The 19577-nt window shown below is 39.4% G+C and overlaps 1 protein-coding gene across 2 annotated transcripts in view; it reads left to right on the forward strand.

The window, feature by feature from the left end:
• The window catches only part of bbs9 (Bardet-Biedl syndrome 9), a 179320-nt gene that overhangs the window by 20012 nt on the left and 139731 nt on the right, over nucleotides 1–19577 (forward strand). For both annotated transcript variants that reach the window (XM_035948795.2, XM_023271681.3), the window contains exons 7-13: nucleotides 1173–1257; nucleotides 1631–1814; nucleotides 8185–8314; nucleotides 10124–10305; nucleotides 10865–10941; nucleotides 11045–11098; nucleotides 11189–11291. In XM_035948795.2, coding sequence (XP_035804688.1) covers nucleotides 1173–1257; nucleotides 1631–1814; nucleotides 8185–8314; nucleotides 10124–10305; nucleotides 10865–10941; nucleotides 11045–11098; nucleotides 11189–11291 — 815 coding nt within the window. The remainder of the gene's footprint in view (nucleotides 1–1172; nucleotides 1258–1630; nucleotides 1815–8184; nucleotides 8315–10123; nucleotides 10306–10864; nucleotides 10942–11044; nucleotides 11099–11188; nucleotides 11292–19577) is intronic.

Consider the following 19577-nt stretch of genomic DNA (forward strand, 5'->3'; position numbering starts at 1 on the left):
CTGAATCAAAGTAAAGACTAACTGACACTGCCCTCTCTAGAGCCTGTATATGGTAGCATAAACATCAGTATACGTAATAAAAATGCTTTAAATTTGAATGTGCTGTTCATGAATGCTATTGTCCCACAAAGGAAAAGGAGGAGCCGGCTATATATCCCCCCAAACACATAGCTGCTCTCAATCACTAGCAGTGCCCATAATGTGGCAGCCATATTGGATTATGGTCCTTACGATTTAAGGTCGATTTCAGACCTGCCCGCCTTGATTAACAACAATTTTGTGGTCCAAGTATGCAACAAAGTGAGAAAACTGAGTGGATAATTCAGCAGTTATTTAGTGTTTGGTCTGTGGTTCAGAGTTGGGCTGGGTTTGGTGCTCTCTGTTCATCCAGGTGTTAGAAGAAGAAGGGTAGATTCCCGCCAAGCTGCTTTGACTTCCAGCTTCTTACTGGAAAATGCCTGATGCTTCAGATGCCAAAATCAACTGACCACAGATCAGTCTGACCACTTTATGCTCTGCCAGTTGCCAACAGCTCTCTGATTAAAACTGATAGACCGCAGTTCCGGGGAAAGGTGGGTCAGTGGTGTGTTGACTGACCTGACAGAAGCTGTAAAGCAGAAGGGTGATATAAGATGCGAGTAAGGTTTTAATTGTTTTGAACATCTGAACAGCATTTTACTTTATCTGAATGTGAAAAAAAGGGGTGAACTAAGATTTCTGACCCAAATCAGGAAAGTAACTACAATTGTTTTTGTTTTAGCGTGACGGAGAGTCTCTGATTTTATTTCTTAGACTTGCTGAGGGAAAATAACTAATTTCATATTTTGTTTGTCTTAGTATCAGCTACCTTAGTAACTGAAAACAACTAAATGTACAGTCAGCAAAGTTAGAAATATGATGAAGGAGGCAAACTGAAAATGAAAAGGCAGCATGCAGTAGGCAATTTGCATCAGATACAGTTTGAATTCATTGGCTTAAATGTGTGTAGATTTGATACATGTCTGAAATAGCTTGGCATGAGTTAAAAAAAAACGCTCGGCAAACAACTTTCAACATATAAAACAGGGAGCAACAAATGTTACTCTGACAGCACTTTAACAGGAATCTGAAAGTGATCCCCAGATACTTGGTGTGTTTGTATAAGTAGCTGTTTGTGTCTCTCTGACTCTCAGGTATGAGACTCTGGCCGTGGCTACAGAGGCAGAGAGTCGACAGGATCCCGACTTACCGCTCAAGACTGGAGGCAAGAGGCTGATGGTGAGTCCTAAACACACATACAGCCATATATAAATCTATGGGATTTTGTATTCCCTAGTCAAATGTAAACAGTAGTAGAATCTAAATTTTAGAGCATAATATACATACAAATAATCTGACTATACTCAGAACAGCGCAAAAGAGACACAGAAAAACTTTCAGATATATACAATGTCTGTGTGTTTTGGCGTCATCTTTGTCTATAATTGTAGAACTTAAAAGTTTTCATTGATTTGTTGAAGGAGAAGCAATTTGGTCACTAAAAAAAACATTTAAGGGTGTTCAAGATGGCACACATCACATTTATAGTTTATGTTTTCCCTAATCTTGTCATGTATATTAAAGAAGTGTGACTTTGTGTTTTCTCCTCCAGCCTGACTGGACGTTTGTCCTGGGAGAACAGGCCCTGGACCTCTGTGTACCTTCCTTCTCCCACTCTTCCTCGTCCATCTTCATACTGGGTGAGAGGAACCTCTACTGTCTCCGGGACAATGGACAGATTCGCTTCATGAAGAAACTGGAGTTCAACCCCAGCTGCTTCCTGCCATATGCCTCAGGTAAACCAGAACACTAGAGGTTTAAGTACTGATTTGCTTAGGTAGTGCAACAACTAAAGCTACCCCTGGCTATAAAGGGAAATTCCCCCTTTACAGTCCTTATGTTCCTCTGTCCTATGCAATTTTTTTCAGCCCTATGGCTCCACACTTGATCCAGTTAAAGACTTAATACTGATTGGCTGAGTAGCAGAAACGGATCTATTTGGAAAGGGTAAAGCGTGTAGCCCTTAATTGGGTTAGGTGTGTAAAAGTAATGATTTAACAGACATCTATTGAAGACAGATGAATGGAAAGGGATGGAAAACATTGGTTATAGAGTTTTTAAGAGGAAATAAAATTCCAATAATGTTTCTCTGGCACCAGAAGAACAGTGCTTAGTTGCCAGATGAATGCATTTAAGTCCAAATTAGGTTATACCCTGAAAGGTGGGAATAGTTTGAAGGCTGTTCTGTAGAAACACATAGATCAAGTGGTAGCATCATGATAGAAAGATAGCAGGAGTTCAGAAGTCACAGGACATGTTAAGTCACTCTCATATGAAACATTTACATGTCTTAACTCTTAGCATTTGACAGGTAATTGGAAATCAAACAGGATAAAAGACGAGATAAAAATGGGAAAGAAAAGTGGTTCTTCTTCTTAAAGGATACACAATCTTGTCTTCCTGAGAACTGAGCAGTTTCATATTTCGCCATTGCAGCACTGGCAAAGCTGAGATGGGCTCAGTCTGAAGGGAACCCAGAGCAGAATCACAAAATTCAGCATGCATCAGTGCACCTGTCACAACCAAACGTCTGAAAATGAAGTGAATGAAATACATAAAAACAAAGTATTTTGTGCAGTGGCACACTGCCACATGACTGGCTCTGCAGGAAGCTGCCTTTGGCAGAATATGATGGAATAAATGGAGTAGCTCAACTACATGCTTTAAAACAAAGATTTAACAGACTCCATGACATTTTGTCGTACATAGACATGTGGCATAAGATGAATGGATAGCATAAAAATACAGCTGTACGACTATGTGATATTGCTATGTACAAAATATTATTGCTATGTATCACTTTAGGGCTTAGTCCAACATAAATCTACAAAAAGAAATGATTCTAAAATTGCATTATAAGGTTAAAAACCAGAATTTGTATCGCAAATTTCAAACACAAAGGCAATTCAGAATACTTTATAAAATGCACTACCTTGTTAAAAATGCAAGAAAAACACTGTAAATGTTCAAATTCAATGCATACATCATCATTTGAAGATAAATCATTATATAAATAAAATACAGACAACATATTTAAAGGTACTGACAAATTTGAACCAAATCTTGAAATATCTAAAAATGTCCTATTAATTAAAGCAGTGAAAAAAAAAAAAACTGAGATAAGTCTTTGTCTTTGCCACATAGCCGGACTGTTAGCATTAGAGGGAAGTAACAGGCAGCACACATTCAAACCCATGACACTGCTAAGATATTGCATGCATCGCACCAACCCAGTGAGCCATTACATGTTATTTTTTCATAGAGTCACAGATGTTGAGAAAAAGAAGAAAGATAAGTCTTTAGCTGAGTTTAATAATGGCTAAACCTGGCATATCTAAGTTTTAATGGAAGTTGATTCCAACAGTGGGCGACACTAAAAGCCATTTCTTCATGTTTTGTTCTGAACTCTGGCCACCATTAAAAAAAAAAAACAAAACATATCACTGATATATTTTCGACCCTAATCATTGAAAGACTTAAAGACTGTGAGTAAGAGTCTTAAATTCAGGTCTATATTTAACTGGAAGAATTTGTGTGAGTTGTTGATGTGGTCTTGGTGTTTGCCAGGATTCTAGCCGTATTTGTTTAAATGAGTTGCAAGTTCTTTGTCCTCTTGGGGCCCAAAAGATGACCATGACATAGGAACATTGTCACCTTTTAAGGTGATTTGGCAAATTTGCCATCAAACAGCTGATTATTTGCACTTCCAACACTGGCCACCTGGTTAATGTAAATCCAGTAAATACTCTCCATTTAGCTCCCTGTTGGTCTTTACTAACTACTGAGCAGAGTATCTGGCTCTTTTGCTGCTAATTACTTCGCTGTATTCACCAGCTACTCTGTGTCTGCCTGCTGTTTGTTGCTGGGCAGGCAGTGTACGGTTTTTTAGATTTTTTTTTATTTTTTAAGTTAAGAATGGCTGCCTAGTGCAGCCAAAAAAATGAATCTGTGAGTGGTACAGTATGTAAACTGTGATGCTGTGTGTGACAACTCACCTGTCTCGTGATTAAAAGTGTGACCTGACGTTTGATGCTGTCTTGTCGGTTATCATTTGGAATTATAAATAATTAATGGAGTTACTTTTGTTGTGCATGCGTGTAGCTTTCGAGCTAACTCATAAGGGTTTCGCTGCTGTTTAATTCTGCAGTTATGTAATAAACTCAGAGGAAAGACTCTTACATATAACTTTAAGTGTGTCCATTTGTTTAAGTGAATGCATGTAGTTCAGACGTGTGCCGTGCTGAAAGTGATACAGAAATGTTCCAAGGTCTCAACTATCAAGACTTTTATTTAAGAGTCCTATGGTGCTCATTCAGACATGAATCCATGGAAAGGAGTGCATGTGTGAAAGGGGCTATAGACATCACTCTTGATACTCTCATAAGTATGTGCATGTGTCTGCTGTACGAGAAAACAGCACAGCTACAGACCTGTAATGAGTTCCAGCTTTGAACACCTCTCCCTGTCTTAGCCTCTGATGGGGAAAAAGAGACGGAAAGAGATGGACAATATGGTGATTGGAGAGATGTCTGGTAACTTTCCTATCAAATCTATTGCAAAAAAAAAACACTGATTACTGCTTCTCATCCACACAATGCACAGGTTATTCTATATAGGTGAATTGTTAGGGAGTTCGAGGGGATCATACATACTCTGGCTACAGAGTTTAAATTTGTCTTCAGCTTGCACATTCACTGTTAGAGATGGAGAGAAAGGAGGGAGGACAGAACAAACTGGTATTTTGAATGCAAACTCGGTGACACCTATACTAAAAGCTTGCACCTAAATGTATGGATGATTTCGGTCTGCACACAAACACAAAGCCACATAATTCAATAATTAGTAATTAGCCATGCAACTGTCTCAAATTGCGGCTTGATTGTGGTAATTTAGCACAGATGACATGAGAACATACACAAAAAACATGTGCACACACATACTGTATACTAACAGGCAAATGTGAATTTATTAGTTTTAGCTCTGCACAGAGAGGGAAGAGCCTATGATCTGCATGGTCATATATCCATTTTAAGAGGGTTATTGGGGTTGCTGTAGTTTATGCTGTGGTTGTCTACAAAGCCAGTGTAGCTTGGGAAACCTTTCATTTATTTGTATAAAATTTGTCTGCATCCAGAAACAATTTGTTCTGACATTTCAGACCCTTTTTTGTTTCTGATAAATCTTATTAATTGGACAACAGTGCTTGCAACAGCTAATGTAACATCACTTTCTTGGTTTCTGTGAGCTTAAGTTACCCTGGCATCTTGGGGGAAAAGCTTTAATGTTGTATATTTTTTGTGCGAAAATATGAGAGATAATGCCCTGTTTATTGACACATATTATCCAAATATTGGACTTCTAGGATGGTGATTAAATACAGTAGAATTAAAATTAAGTGTGTAACGTGTTGAGCACAAAGCAATAAGAACATTTTTCTGTGTCCTTTACAGCAACAAGAGTGTATTTGTCTAGTTCACTTATGTAACAATGTACCGTAGACACATTTAATTTGAAATACACTGACAGATGGAAAGGGAAAATAAAAAAGGATGTTTAAAAACAGCAAAAAATAGAATGGAGGGAAGATCCAGGAGGGAGGATTTATGGAGGGATTGTAAGAATAGCCAAAAGCTTTCTCCTGGTATCTGTTTTCAATTTTAGAATTAAAATATCTCAGCTTTCAAAGTGCTGTCCACTATCTGTTATTTAGATTATTTAAATTGCTCTTGGAAATTGTCTCTAAATTCAATGCGTGATGTGCCAGCGCAACAAAAGCAGCTTTTACTGGGACATGATTCCTGTCAACAATCAAAACCACATAAAAATTCCCACATGGCTGGAAGATTACAACTCCCAGGAGCAGACTGCTGCTGCAGTCTTAGCCCTAAACTGAGTGCACACTTGAGTTTATTGTGAAAAGGCTGATATTTAGTGACACTATGACAATTGGAGCTGCCACCCAGTGTTCAGAAAGGGCTATTTTGTTATGCAAGCCCATTTGGTGGATTTCTATAGAGCCTTCATTGTTGAGAGTGTTGTGCAGAGGACGATAGACAGCTGTGATCTCTTGAGTGTTTCCTGATGTTCTCCTTCTGGCGTTCATCCTCACAGCTGCCTCTGCTGGACCAATGCCTGCATCCTCCCAGTCTACCTCCGTCTGTCTGTCTGTTCCTTTTGCTCGTCTTATACCTTTATTGACTTCACTGTCCATCAGAAACACCTCAACTAAAGCTAAACTCCTGCATGCCAATCGTACTAAGATGGACCGGTAATTTAGATTAGGACACGATCACCGCGTGTTTTGGTTAATATGAAAGTCTGAATTGTTTGCTGTGGTCAACATTATTAACAGATCTTAATTTAACTGAACTTCTGTGGGAGATTTTGAGGTGATTTTTCATCCAGTGCTTTCCACCACTAAGTATAAAATAAGAAAGTGCCTTTTCAAGGGTCTGTTTCAAGAGACTTTTCTTTTAATTTGCTACTAAAATATGCATTACGGTTTGTATTCAAAACCCACTTCAATGCAAAATTTTAACAAAATATGAACATATAATTTTAAAAATACACTCAAGATCCAGTTAACATGTCTAAAGAACTGAGCTGTAAGATTTTAAGATTTTATTAAATGATTTTACAGTATTCTCACCTTTACTGACAGCATGTGGTCGAGAAACACATGGAAAATATGGAAAGAGAGAGAGAGAGAGAGAGAGGGCAAGGGAGGGGAGTGACAGCTGAACATTGTGGTTACATGGTAGTGGATGGGAACCACTTTTCCTTTTCAAGGAATGAAAACAGGAGGAGAGAAGTTAGAGGGGGATGAAGACAGGGCAGAGTGACAGCAGGAGTGAAAAGGAGTGAAACTGACAGATGGTTAAAAATCAAGAAAGGATAGAAGAGGGGTAGAAAAAGCAAGCAAGAATAGAGAGAAGTAGAAAAAAACAAACAGAAAGGTGAAGAGGGAAAAGATGAGAAGTTGAAAGGAAAATGGAAAGGAACAGATAATGAAAAGAAATGTGGAAAGGCAAGGAAAAAGAGATGTCAAAGGAGCAGTGAAAGAAAAGAATGTAAGGTGCAGATAAGAACAGAAGTACTGAAGAGTTAGAGAGAAAAGGATTTGGAAAAAGGAGCTGATTCGAAGGAGATGCTCGACTTGAAAAAGAAAGCGCACCGTAGATTGGACTTTTTTTTATAATTAAATTGTAATTATAAGGCTTATGCTGAGATATAAGGTGTGTGTTTGCTTTGATGTGGCATCAACACACACTCTGTCATTTTGACCCCTGCACTGTACCACCCTGCTGACCGCTGTTACTATATTATAACTTGTGTGTTCACTTGTGTGAGTGATTGAGGCGTGTTTGTTTTGCGTGTGGCCGTCACCTCAGATCTCTCTAGGTGGTAACTGCACCATTGGTGGGACTGACTGGACTTTTGTGTGCGTGAAACATAAGTAGTAAAACAGAAGTAGTATTTATATTTAATGTTTCTGCTCATGAGTCACAAGAGAAAGTGTATATGTAACTTTAGTTGTATATACACCTATAAAAGCTGACTTTGTCTCAAAAGGAAAGATCTAGTTGACAACATTTTTATATACAAACCAGATGTGAAAAGTAAAGATGTGATTTTTCTTTACAGGAGAGCACAAGTTACACTCATATTAAAGGACAGTGCCACCCACCACAGGAATTTGTTATTTTTGTGCTCCATGGTTGTTGGATTTGTGAATACGTGCCACTGTTTTCCAAAATTAAAAATCAGGAGACAAAACCCTTGAATTTGTGCTGCTAGGAAAACGAGGTTTGGTTTCCAGCCACAAGACACTAACCCGAATCATCACAACAAATTGAAGTTTATGGAAAAATAACAGAAGAACTAAACAGTGCAGTCTGAACTTGCGCCTTTTTCCCCATGCAGGTCCATAATCAATCTCTAGTCTCTGTAGTATGAGCCAGACGTTTATCCTCAGGACAGAATTCAATCTTTTTGCTTTGTTGCACTCAGTGTAAGTGGCTTTGCAGGAGAACATTAGCTAAAATGTGTAAAGTAGCACTTCAGCTTTGTTCTTCTTTCTAACCATTTTTCTCTGGTCTTGTTTAGTGACAGATGGCACCACAAACCTGTTGCTAGGTAACCACACCAACATGCTGCTGGTTTACCAGGATGTGACTTTGAAGTGGGCAGCCCAGCTCTCCTTTGTGCCTGTGGCTGTTCGTGTTGCCAACTTCCCGTGAGTACAACCTCCAGCAAAACAACACATCTGATGCTACTGTTTCCTTACTGTGAAAACAGGTTTTGAGTTGAGGAACCAGTGTGGAGTTTAGATGGTTTTAAAAGTAAAGGACAGACTTTGTCCCCTAGCAGTCAGTGCTATCACACATCCAGTATGTGCTTGTGTAGTATGCAGAGCTGTATACACATGTAGACACACACATACACACAGCAGGTATGTTGCCGTGTTTATCAGCTTGTGAAATCCAGTGTGTGACTCCTGACAGAAAATTGCCGGACAATGTCTTCCAGCTGGCCAATCACAGCATAGCGGGGCAGGGCCAGCTATAGCCAATCCCTTGGCTTTTTCCAAACGACTCCAATCAACTTGCAATTTGATACAATTACAATGCAAAAAAACAAACATGGTTGAAAAATGTGTGGTTTCTGACTGTGTGTGTGCATGTGTGTTTTAGATGCTGGAGATAGTGTGTGTCTGGGTAGCTGTTTGCTTTAGTTTGAGGCTGTGTTGTTTTTAAGCACTCAGTCGTCATTGGGTTTTTCAGTGTGTCGCTGGGACGCTGCACAGATTGTGGGAGAGGATCATACACAAAACAAACACACACCAGTGCACACAAAACAAACACACACAGTCACTCCAACTTGCTGTGGCTATCTGTAATTTACAGCAGTGCTCCAGTTCTTGCTTTATATTTTGGAGGCAGTTTCGAATTTTATTGCATAATTCTGTTAAGTGACTCTTTTTTGGCTACCTGAAATGTCCTAAAGGTCTTCACATGTCTAAATATCAGCCCAGTCTGAAACAGACCTGTGAACAACAAAATTCTGACATGCATATGTTAACAAAAGATAAACTGGAAGAAGCTATTAGGACACAGTAATGAATATAACTTAAAGAGAGAATGCTATCATTAGCATCAACATGTTTTGGGATGCAGTATTGAAAAGAAATGCATTAACCTATAGTGGTTGAAAACCTTTTAAAACATTTTGGGTTTTGATAACCTTTGCGGTAAAGGTCAGAATGATTATTGTTTCATCTCCGCAGCACTTTGTCTTACGAATGGTGGGAACTCATTTTCAACGAGCGCTGAGGGTGTATGTATACATCTGTATGTTTTAGTGAATGTGAGAGCTATCGATTTTTATGAATGTGTGTGTGTTTCGGCTGCAGTTGGTCATGTCTCCATGAATGTGAATTTATCAGTGTGTGCGTGTGTGAGAGAGAGAGAGTGTGTTTCCGCAGCAGTTAAAGTGAAAGTTTTATGCCCCCTCAGACACCCTTCTGTGCAGGTGTGGAGCCGGCTGCTGCTCTCGACCTGAACCCCCTCATGTGCGGGTCTGTGTGTGGGTGTACGTGTTGCCGCCTCACTGGACTGGAACAGAAATCACACACACACACACACACACACACACACACACACACACACACACACACACACACACACACACACACACACACACACACACACACACACACACACACACACACACACACACACATTCACTCATACAACACATCTGCAACCAGTTACCACACATGCACACATGTGCACAGTTAAAACACATTATTGCATCACTCAGCATTTCTTCATGCTCTCCCTCTTATCAACTTATTTTATAAAACAAACCAGTATTGAACTTTACATTCTGCTGTGCTAAAAGTAATAAACAGCTCATGTTGAATTACAAGCAAAGGAATTTTAGGTACAGGCTCTTAACGAATAGCAAATGGCACACTGGACTGGCAAAAGTACCAGTTCTTCATGTCACTGAGTTGACCTTTTCCTATCCTCTTCTCCCTCAGGGAGCTGAAGGGAGCCGTGGTCACTCTGACTGCAGATGGTCATCTCCTCTGCTCATACATGGGCACAGATCCGTCATTCTTTTCAACTCCAAAGGTGGATGCAAGGGAGGCCGACTATGAGCAGGTGGATGCTGAGATGAAGAAACTGCAGAAGTTCATCAGAGAGGCCACCAGGACTCAGGGTAGGAGATTGCTGGAGGCCTAATAGCGTCTGTGTAAAGCTAGGAAAGCCACAAGAGCTCCTTCATACACAACTACTGGTACTCTGGGGCTGTTCATTATCTACACATCCTGTATAAGTCCTAAATCAATTGAATGTTAAATACTTAAAAGTTCACCTGAACTTTCCAGTAGTGTTTAGTCCAGTGTTACCTCAAATGGAACTGCCTTAATTATTTAATATTTACTTTTTAAAAAGTCAATAGAATGCCCAAATAATGTCCGTATGGTTTATTTTAAATGGTTAAACAGACAGAAAAGTTTTAAAGTCAGTGAAAATTTGCATAGAAGTAGCTGCAGTGAGCAAATATTTGTTATTTACACTGTTTAAACAGTCTTGAATTAATAATTCAAATCAGTACTGATTGTTTCTGAATGTTTGCAGACATAGGAAGTTACCCGCCTTGCTAAAATGTTTGCTTGAATGGTCAAAAAGTCTAGACTTTGTAAATCCAATTAATTGCATTTGTGAAATGCCTCTTTGGTTCAGTATTTTAAAATGTACATCTGTTGTTCTTTCAGACATCCTGCCCAAAACTGACGCTGAGGAGGACCTGTCTGTTGCAACTACTGTGTCCTCCAGCATAGACAGTCCATCGGTAAGCAAACACAAAACACACTCCTAGAGATATGTGTTCACATTTACAAATGTACCACCAATCAGGCACACATGCGCATCATCCCCTTAATCTCTCTCGACAGCAAGCCCTGATCCAAGATATCGACGGTCTGCCTGTCCCTTCAGTGACCATACAGGTAAGTTGTTTTCTCATCCCTGGTTAGCTTTTTATTTTTTTCCTCTCCCCATTATCTCCACGCCTTACTTTATCATTGTTTTCTCTCCAGGTGACAGTGAAGGCCAGTTGTGTTGTCCAGTCCTCTAAGTTGACCATCGGAGTCCAGCCTCCTCTCGCCGTCACTCAGGACCAGTTCGTCCTGGAGCCCATGGGTCAGTAAATAGCAGCTGTTCTTTGTGTGTGTTGTCGTGTGTGTGTGTGTGTGTGTGTGTGTGTGTGTGTGTGTGTGTGTGTGTGTGTGTGTGTGTGTGTGTGTGTGTGTGTGTGTGTCTATATATATCTATTTTAATCTCTTTCTCCTTCTCTTGTCTGTTGTTATTCTGAATATTGTGACTATTTTATTCAAATGGCATTCTCAGACAAATGCTGGTGTATTTGCTAAAGTTTTGATGTATCTGTCTCTGGGGTCTGTCCCTCTGCTCATGATTTCCCACAGCGTAAAGGCCTGACAAATGACTGAATGCTTTTTCATCACTTCATAGGGTGTCTAGTAAAAGCATATTGCAGTTTTGTGGAAAACAAGTACTTGTTGCTTAGAGCACTTGTGCAGTGGTACAGAAACTAGTAAATCGGCTCAAACAAAAAAAAAAAACAAAGGAAAGAATTTCAGGGTGTATCTTATAGCAGTACAGTGACTGCATTTTTAAGGAAAATCTTGCGTTGCTCTTTGCAGCTGGTTTTCTGTAACCTTTCATCATCTGATGTCGTCAGTTACTTTTGTTCTTTCCCAGCCTCACATGTACACACACCCATACGGTCAACACACATTTTGGCAGCTCCCCTCCTCCTCCTTTCATGCTCTCCTCCTCCGCCACAGTCTGAATAGACACACACATTGGCAGCGATTGACTGAGTGAGTGAGTGAGAGGTGTGTGTCTGCGTTTATTTGTTCAGCTCTTATCAGTCTTTACACCATAAATTCTGTTGTGTAGCTGTTGGCCACCTCGACCAGACAGCGGCGACTTTGAACTGAAGCACCCAGACACTGGATACACACAACCTTGTAACCCTTTCTAACACTGATATCTTTTTGTCGGCTCATTAAAAGAACATTGGCCGTCCTGTAACACATTGTTAGCCATGCTCTTTGAGCTGTTGCACAAGTCTGCATGTCCTCTATTTTAAAATTTTTTTAACCTATTGTGTGCATGTAAATGTGGAAGCTTAAATTTACAGTGTGTGTAATGTAAGCCAGTTGGACAGGCTTTTATCAGAGGCTCATTATAGCACCATAGGAGCATTACATTTTTAAAATGTGTGGCCCCACTGGGAGTTGAACCTCTCACCCTGTTGGTGTCGGTGCCTTGCACTGCCTGTTAGTCTACATATGCAGTGGGACTGCTAACCCTGGCTGTGTAAGATCATGCCAAGAGATTATTTTCTATGCTTTGAAATACAGTGAAAAGAGCTTTTTTTTCCCCTGCACTTTTGTATCTGTTTCATGCCAGGTTATAAACAAATCAAGCCCAGTCAAGACACTAATAAGATACTTAATTATTAGATAGTTTCTGTGCCTTCTCAGGTTAAAGAATTTAGTGACAAACAGCAAAAAAAGATCTGATCTTTCAGACTTGCTGTTCTTGTGTCTCTCTTCTGTGGTTTTTCAGTTGAGAACATTTTTCCAAGTAGCTGCATGTAAGCATCAGTCCAGATTTTTCTTCTTGTAGCTTTGTTGTACATGGCTTTCCAGGCAGCCAGATGTTACCATCTGTCTTCATGTCATCTTCTGCATTTTGTCACCTTTTTGGTGTAGTGCTTGTCTGGACTGTCCACCAGAGTTAAAAAGTCTTTGTTCTTCCTAGACTCAGGGCGTTTTCAACCTCTCAGAATTTGGTACAATTCCTGATGTGTGAAAGCTGCTGTCAAACTCAAAATTGGACTCACTTCCACCTAAAAAATGGTGCTCATGTTTCACATTTCGCAAGCCGCAGCTGGACAGAGAATGAAGTGAATGCTGATATAATTATAGCATCCATCAGTCATGATCAACAATCGTTTCCTCGTTACAAAATAAGCATGTAGTGAAGGCTCATTGTCAAGAATCTTCTCACACAAGACATGTGGCTTGTTTCTAGGTGAGTGCATCAAATGAGTTATGTTTCCAGATGTATCTGGTTTTAATTGCATTTTGTGTAATAGTGGGACCAAAATAACAGCATAAAAATGATGAGAAGAATCTTCTTTGTTTAAGCAATGCCATGTGTTATGTAAATGACGTACAGTACCGGCAGGGATGCATGCTGTACCATCAGTTTATGCCTCAGAAGGTTTCTTGTGAGTGAAATCGAACCTATAATAATGGCTCCTCAAAGGAATCATTGGCCGAATTTAACAACACCCTAAAGGGAAAAAAAATGCAGCCAAGCATGAATAAGCTGCTCCAAACATGGTTTGTGCAGACACAGCTCTAACATGACAGTTTTACCTCAACCCAGAAAGGGAAATGTTATAGCTTCACCTTGTTGTTCTTGATTGGTTGGAATTTTGTAATTTACAGTTTTGTTCAAACAACACACTGTCAGATTGTTTTGTAATTTACAGATTTATTACTCCTAGGGTGTAAATCTTAGTAGAGATTATTCAATATAAGGTCATGTGTCAAATTAAATGCTACATGATATACTAACAGTGCGGATAGTGCTTGCAGTCATTTTTTGAGGTTGTGTACTCAGAAGCTGGATTACTACCAGAAAATTGTCCTTTTTAACTCCAATACTGCTCTTGACATTTGCTGAAACCATCATCCATCACAGAGGAGTAGTCACTAAGTTTTTTGAAAAGGACCAGGATGGATTGTGAATTTATGATTTCAAGATGTGAGCAGAGTTCTCAGGCGGTTGGAACACCATCCATTTACTCTGCGCCCTGAATCAAACTGACCACTGGTTTCTCATGATTCATGATGCGTCGGCGCAGAAATGTAATGCGTTTTACCACAGTGCATTCTTATCTGAACATACACTGTACATGACCTCTACAACTGTTAATGCAAGCATGATGCAGTTTTTGCACAACACAGTACACTTCCTCCTAAATTCTTGTGTCAGCTTCCATTTAGAATGATCCCTTTTTATACATCTTACATTTCATATTTCACCATATTTCATGCTGCACATTTTGTTTTTATTATTTCTTCACTTTAATGTACGTAGTACTATCCTTTCAAATGCACGGACAGTTTTATTTTATTTTTTTTTTTAAAGTTTTTTCCTTCTTACATTTGACCAATCATATTATAATTTTGGAACTGTAGATTGTATATGTCAGCAGAACCCTCATTTCAACCAATAATCTGTAATTTCTGTTTGTTGGTGCTGCAGCAGATCTGTTTCCACTGACTACTACTACTATCATTAGCCACTATGCATACCAGAAAACAAGCAATATGTATGAGAAACCAAATGGCCTGTTGGTTAATACTCACACTATATATAGTACATACTACTTCATACTCTGTACTCAAAAACTGCTTTAATTCCAGCTTGGCACCTTCATTCCTCCTTTCTCCACTCTCACTTTCTGTGAACACTCATCTGCAGAACAAGCAAATGAAACCAACAGTCACTACACAAAAGACTAAATATCGTCTAATTAAAACCAACTAATTCTAGACAGTTACTAACTTTTAAACTTTTCAGATGTGGAGATCAAAGACCAATTAAAACTAGTCTCTGAAAATTGTGGTATTTTTTTTGTTATATCTCTACTGTCTTATGTGGCACTAAATGAATGTGGCTAATCACACAGTCAGTTCAGAATGTTTTTTCACACTTCTAAAAGTCATAATTGTCATATTTTTTAACCAGTTAACATACTGTTGCATAATATTGCAGGTGCATAGTTCAGAAATGCCTTGTTTATAACTTCCCATGTCTTGGATAAACATACACCAAAGAAAAACTTGGTTTGGGAAATACTTTGCTTGAGTAGTGATGACTTCCATGTCTGTACAGACAATAAAAACTGTGCCAACAAAAGCTCAAACTAAATCAAAAGCAAATTCATTGAAGAAGATGCCAAAAAGGATTAAAAAAAAAAAAAAAAAAGCTTCTGGATTCATCTGGTTGGTTTGGTTCTTCTGAGTTTTTTCTTCTTGGCAGCGGCTCTCAACATTTCACTGTTTATATGGAAGATCAGAGGCTGTGAGTCACTGTACTGTCACGTTTACACCACTAAAGAGATGCTTTGTTTACATGAGTTTAGGTAGCGGTCAAATGGGTCAGATTCAGAAGCCTCTGTCAAGCACATATGCACACACAGAGAGTAAGAGCCGCACACACTCAAGTCATTTAAATGCTTACACATGCACGTGTCGCCACAATGCACTGTTTAAATATAGGCACACACACTCAGAGTAAAGTAGCTGTGTGTGTGTGTTTATGTCACGCTCTTTTGTCTTCCTGCTCACAGAAATCTGGCGCTGGCTTTCAGTAGTCATTCAACAGCTCTCCGCTGTGAAACATGAGAGCTACTATACACACACACACACACACACACACACACACACACACACACACACACACACACACACACACACACACACACACACACACACACACTGTTGTGTTTCCATCACTACAGAGAACATTACACTGACTTACATTCACTTCCTGGACACTTATCCTTACCCAAATCATCACGGCTGCTTGTAGAACCTTAATCCTCATCTTTACCTTCAACTAAACCCAACGTAACATTCCTAAAACTAAGTCTTCACTGTAAAATGGATTGATTTGCATTTTCGGACATTCTTTTTGATCTGAAATGGCCTTGAGTCCCCACAGTTTGACTGTGTAGAAAGATTTATCCCTGCATATGAGTAAGTACATGCATATGCAGTTTGGGTCTTTCCTTCTGCTCACCTTCGTGGCCCTTCACTGGCCTGCTTCGGCCTTGAATGGCACTGCTCAGCATTGAAGGAGCAGAGCCACTGTTGCTGACCTTTAATGGTCAGTTTTGGATGCAAACAGAGTGTTTCACATCCGTTACAGTCCTGGAAATGAGGAGAAATAGATTAATGTAGGGGAGTTTTAATGAATGCTGGAACATCTCTTTGAGGAGCTGGATCCCAGTCACACTGCCAGAGTTTACTCTGTGATTTTATCCAGAAAATTGCACCCGAGTTTATGGATTGCAGAGGAAGTGGCTTCCGAGCTGTAGATGGAATACTGCCTGGTGTAAACAGTACAGTGTGTAGATGTAAACCATGTAGACTGTCACACATAAAAATGCAATACAGTAAATATGACTTCCACTACTAGGAAATGCTTACTTAATTTTCATTTTTCTTTATTAGTTAAGGTGGAAATAGCTAGTTTGGATTCAGACGTCTCGGTTCAGCACTTCAGTAATAGTTCCAGTGTTCTTAATAGCACTTACCAGTTGGAAAAACACTGCCAATCACAGCTTTGTTGGTGACATTAAAAATGGGCATGTCATCTTCCGATCCCAGAAGCAGAAAAAACAACTGACAAAGGAATATGCCACAAAAATGCCAACAAATGTGGATAAGATTTATGCAGCCGTAAACATTGTATGTCGACCTACAGAAATAACAGCTCTTAAATCAACATTCCGCATCCAAAACATTTGTCGATCAGACAGATGTGTCATGTGCTCTTAAATAGCTAGGGCCAAATAAAACTAAATAAAGATATGCTGACACCATTACAATAAAGCAGCTCCATGTGATATTCATTACTTAATAAAATGTAATAAGATATTTACACAAAAAATTTGCAGTTCCTAAGGAGCGAAAGTTTTCAGAATTACAGCCCTTGGTGTAGCCAGTCAGTATAGCTACATAAACAACCTTTCATTTAAAAGTTTTGCAGAGGAATGTATCTAGGCCCTGGGATGTATTAAAATTTCAGGAATGAAGATATCAGTGAAATAATAGCAATGCAAACACTTAAAATCCTTTGGAAGCATTTTATTCTGTCAATCATGCAGTACAAATCACCACTTTATCTTTCACCTTTCTCCTCTACCCTTGTTTTGATGCCATTGGATGACTAATTGGAACCATTTTCCACATAATAAAAACAATAGAGAAGGGGGAAAAAACAGATACAAGTAGTAGTGACAAATCTGCAGGTGTTATGGGAAAATGTGGCTGCAATTTAGGGAAACACTAGCAACGCTGGTAACAATAACACTGCTGCTGTGACAAATCCCTGTCTGTTTTTTATTGCACTTTATCTTTTACACTCTCTCTGGCTCACGTCATCACTTTCATATTCCCATGTTGCAACATCCCGATGTACTTTTACACACACTTGCACAAATGCAAACACACAAACAAACACATACACGTACACACTTTCATAAGGTGCATCTCCTTGGGAACAGTATGTTTGCGTCCTTCTATTACAACTGCTTTGTGTGTGCGCTTGCTGCCATCCCATGTGTCTTTGATTCTCTGGCTCAGTGTGCATCCACAGTTGGTTGAAAATGTCAAGTGTGAATATCAGCTCAAGTTCATTTCTTATGAAGTGATTTGTCACTGCATGTGTTACCAAAAACAAAGGGCAACCGAAAAACAGTGATGCATACGTGTTTGTGTGTGTGCATGCCGTTGACAGTTGGGTCGGGTGGGGTGGAGGGCTGGTTGTGTAAAGAGGAGGGAAGGTAGCGCCTTCTGACTTTTATTGTTATTCCAGTTTTTATTCGTCTCAGATGGCAACTCAGTCCCCTGTTCACCACACACTGCCTCCTTTGTTCTCTCACTCTCCTTCCTTCTCCCACTTTCTCTCTCCCTCTCTTTCCATCTTTTCCTTTCTCTGCTTCCTCTCTTTCATTTGTCATTCCATCCCCCTTAACTGGCTTTATTTCTGCTCATGTTCTTCTTTGCTTCCTTCTTTTTCTGTCTTTCTTTTCCTGCTCTGCATCAGTTATTTCCTCTTCCACATATCTTTTGTCATTTCCCATCCTTTTCCCTTCCCTGCATTGGTCCTTTCCACACAGTATCATATTCAAATAGATGATGAACTTACACACTGCACCTTCTCAGTTTTTCAGGTCAGTGAAAAAGGCTAATAACATAAAACATCAATAACTATTACTATTATTGAAAACGTATAGAATTTGTCTCCAAGTATGTTTCCAAAGTTATTTACAAACATATCTGCAGAGATACATAGTCAGCACCATAACACTTGAGTTTCTTCTACACAATGTTTTTTAGAACTGAAAATCAAAGCCACTCGTTTGATTTTGCAGATTTAGTTTTATGTACAAGTTGCGGTCAAGAAGTTTTGAGTCTGCCCCTATTAAAAATAACAGCTGTTCTTTGCAATTTGGCCGCCATCCCTATCAAAGTAGTCACCTTGTTAAGCATTATACCGCTCCTAGTGCTTCTGGCACGCTTGAAACGCTCCCTAGGAGTCTCGTTTTGTAACCATCCCAAGCATCATCTGCAACGCAAGTTTAGATTTTATCCGCTGTGTCAAAGTGGCGAATATTCAACTTGAGTTTCATTTTGAGGAAGAGCAGGAAGACACGGGTAGCCAAATCTGGCCGGGAGGGCTGGTGGGGAGCAATGATTGTGTTTGTGCAGGAAAAAAATGTGCACATTTCAGTGCACTGTAAACAGGCGCATTGTTTCTACAGAGCACCAGATTACCATCATTTGTGTCTCAGGACGTTTCACTGGAATTCTTTCTGTCCACACACAGACTCTGAGCTCTTTTATGGCAAACACTGCATTTTGGTCTCTGGGTTGTAGTTGTAGATTACACTCTTTTTGCTAGCGATGATTCGCAATGTGAAGGTTGCATCATTCCATGTCTGTTAACAGGGATTCTCGCAGACTGCAACACAGTACAGGTTGGTAGTTAAATTGCAAATACACACTATCAAGTGATCAAAAAATTACATACACAGGCCCTGATGTTGATCATAGAATGTCATGCTGAATGTTGACAATCAAGATGAATGCCGCACCTGTTGTGTGCGCATGATGTGCTTCTCTCATGAGCAGCGGGAACAGAATTTGCACCTCATAGAAACTGATTGTATCTGTAGATTTGTATGAAGGCCACATATAGACCTAATTTGTCTGTCTAACAGAATTTGATTCACTACTTATTTTTGTGTCTAGTATAGAAGTGTAAACCGACATGCAAACTGTAGTGTAAATATACTGATTACTGTATATGCTTAGTAAAGTGCATTTCATTGATTTACTGTCTCAGTATGTGTATATTCATAAACCTCCACGTGCAGTTTACTGTTTTCATTTCCCCACGAATCAGTGTGCATGTATGATAGATTTGTATTTATATGCACAATTGGAGTCATTAGGAACTCTATTTTCTCTATTTACTATTAACTCGATTTACCATTATCTGTAAATGGATTGTCAGAATATATGTGGGCTGGTTCGTGCTCAATTTTTGGTATACATGTTTTCAGAGTCTCCCGTCAGCATACCATAC

Source organism: Amphiprion ocellaris, chromosome 9 (genome assembly GCF_022539595.1).
Source record: "Amphiprion ocellaris isolate individual 3 ecotype Okinawa chromosome 9, ASM2253959v1, whole genome shotgun sequence".
Classification (NCBI taxonomy): domain Eukaryota; kingdom Metazoa; phylum Chordata; class Actinopteri; family Pomacentridae; genus Amphiprion; species Amphiprion ocellaris.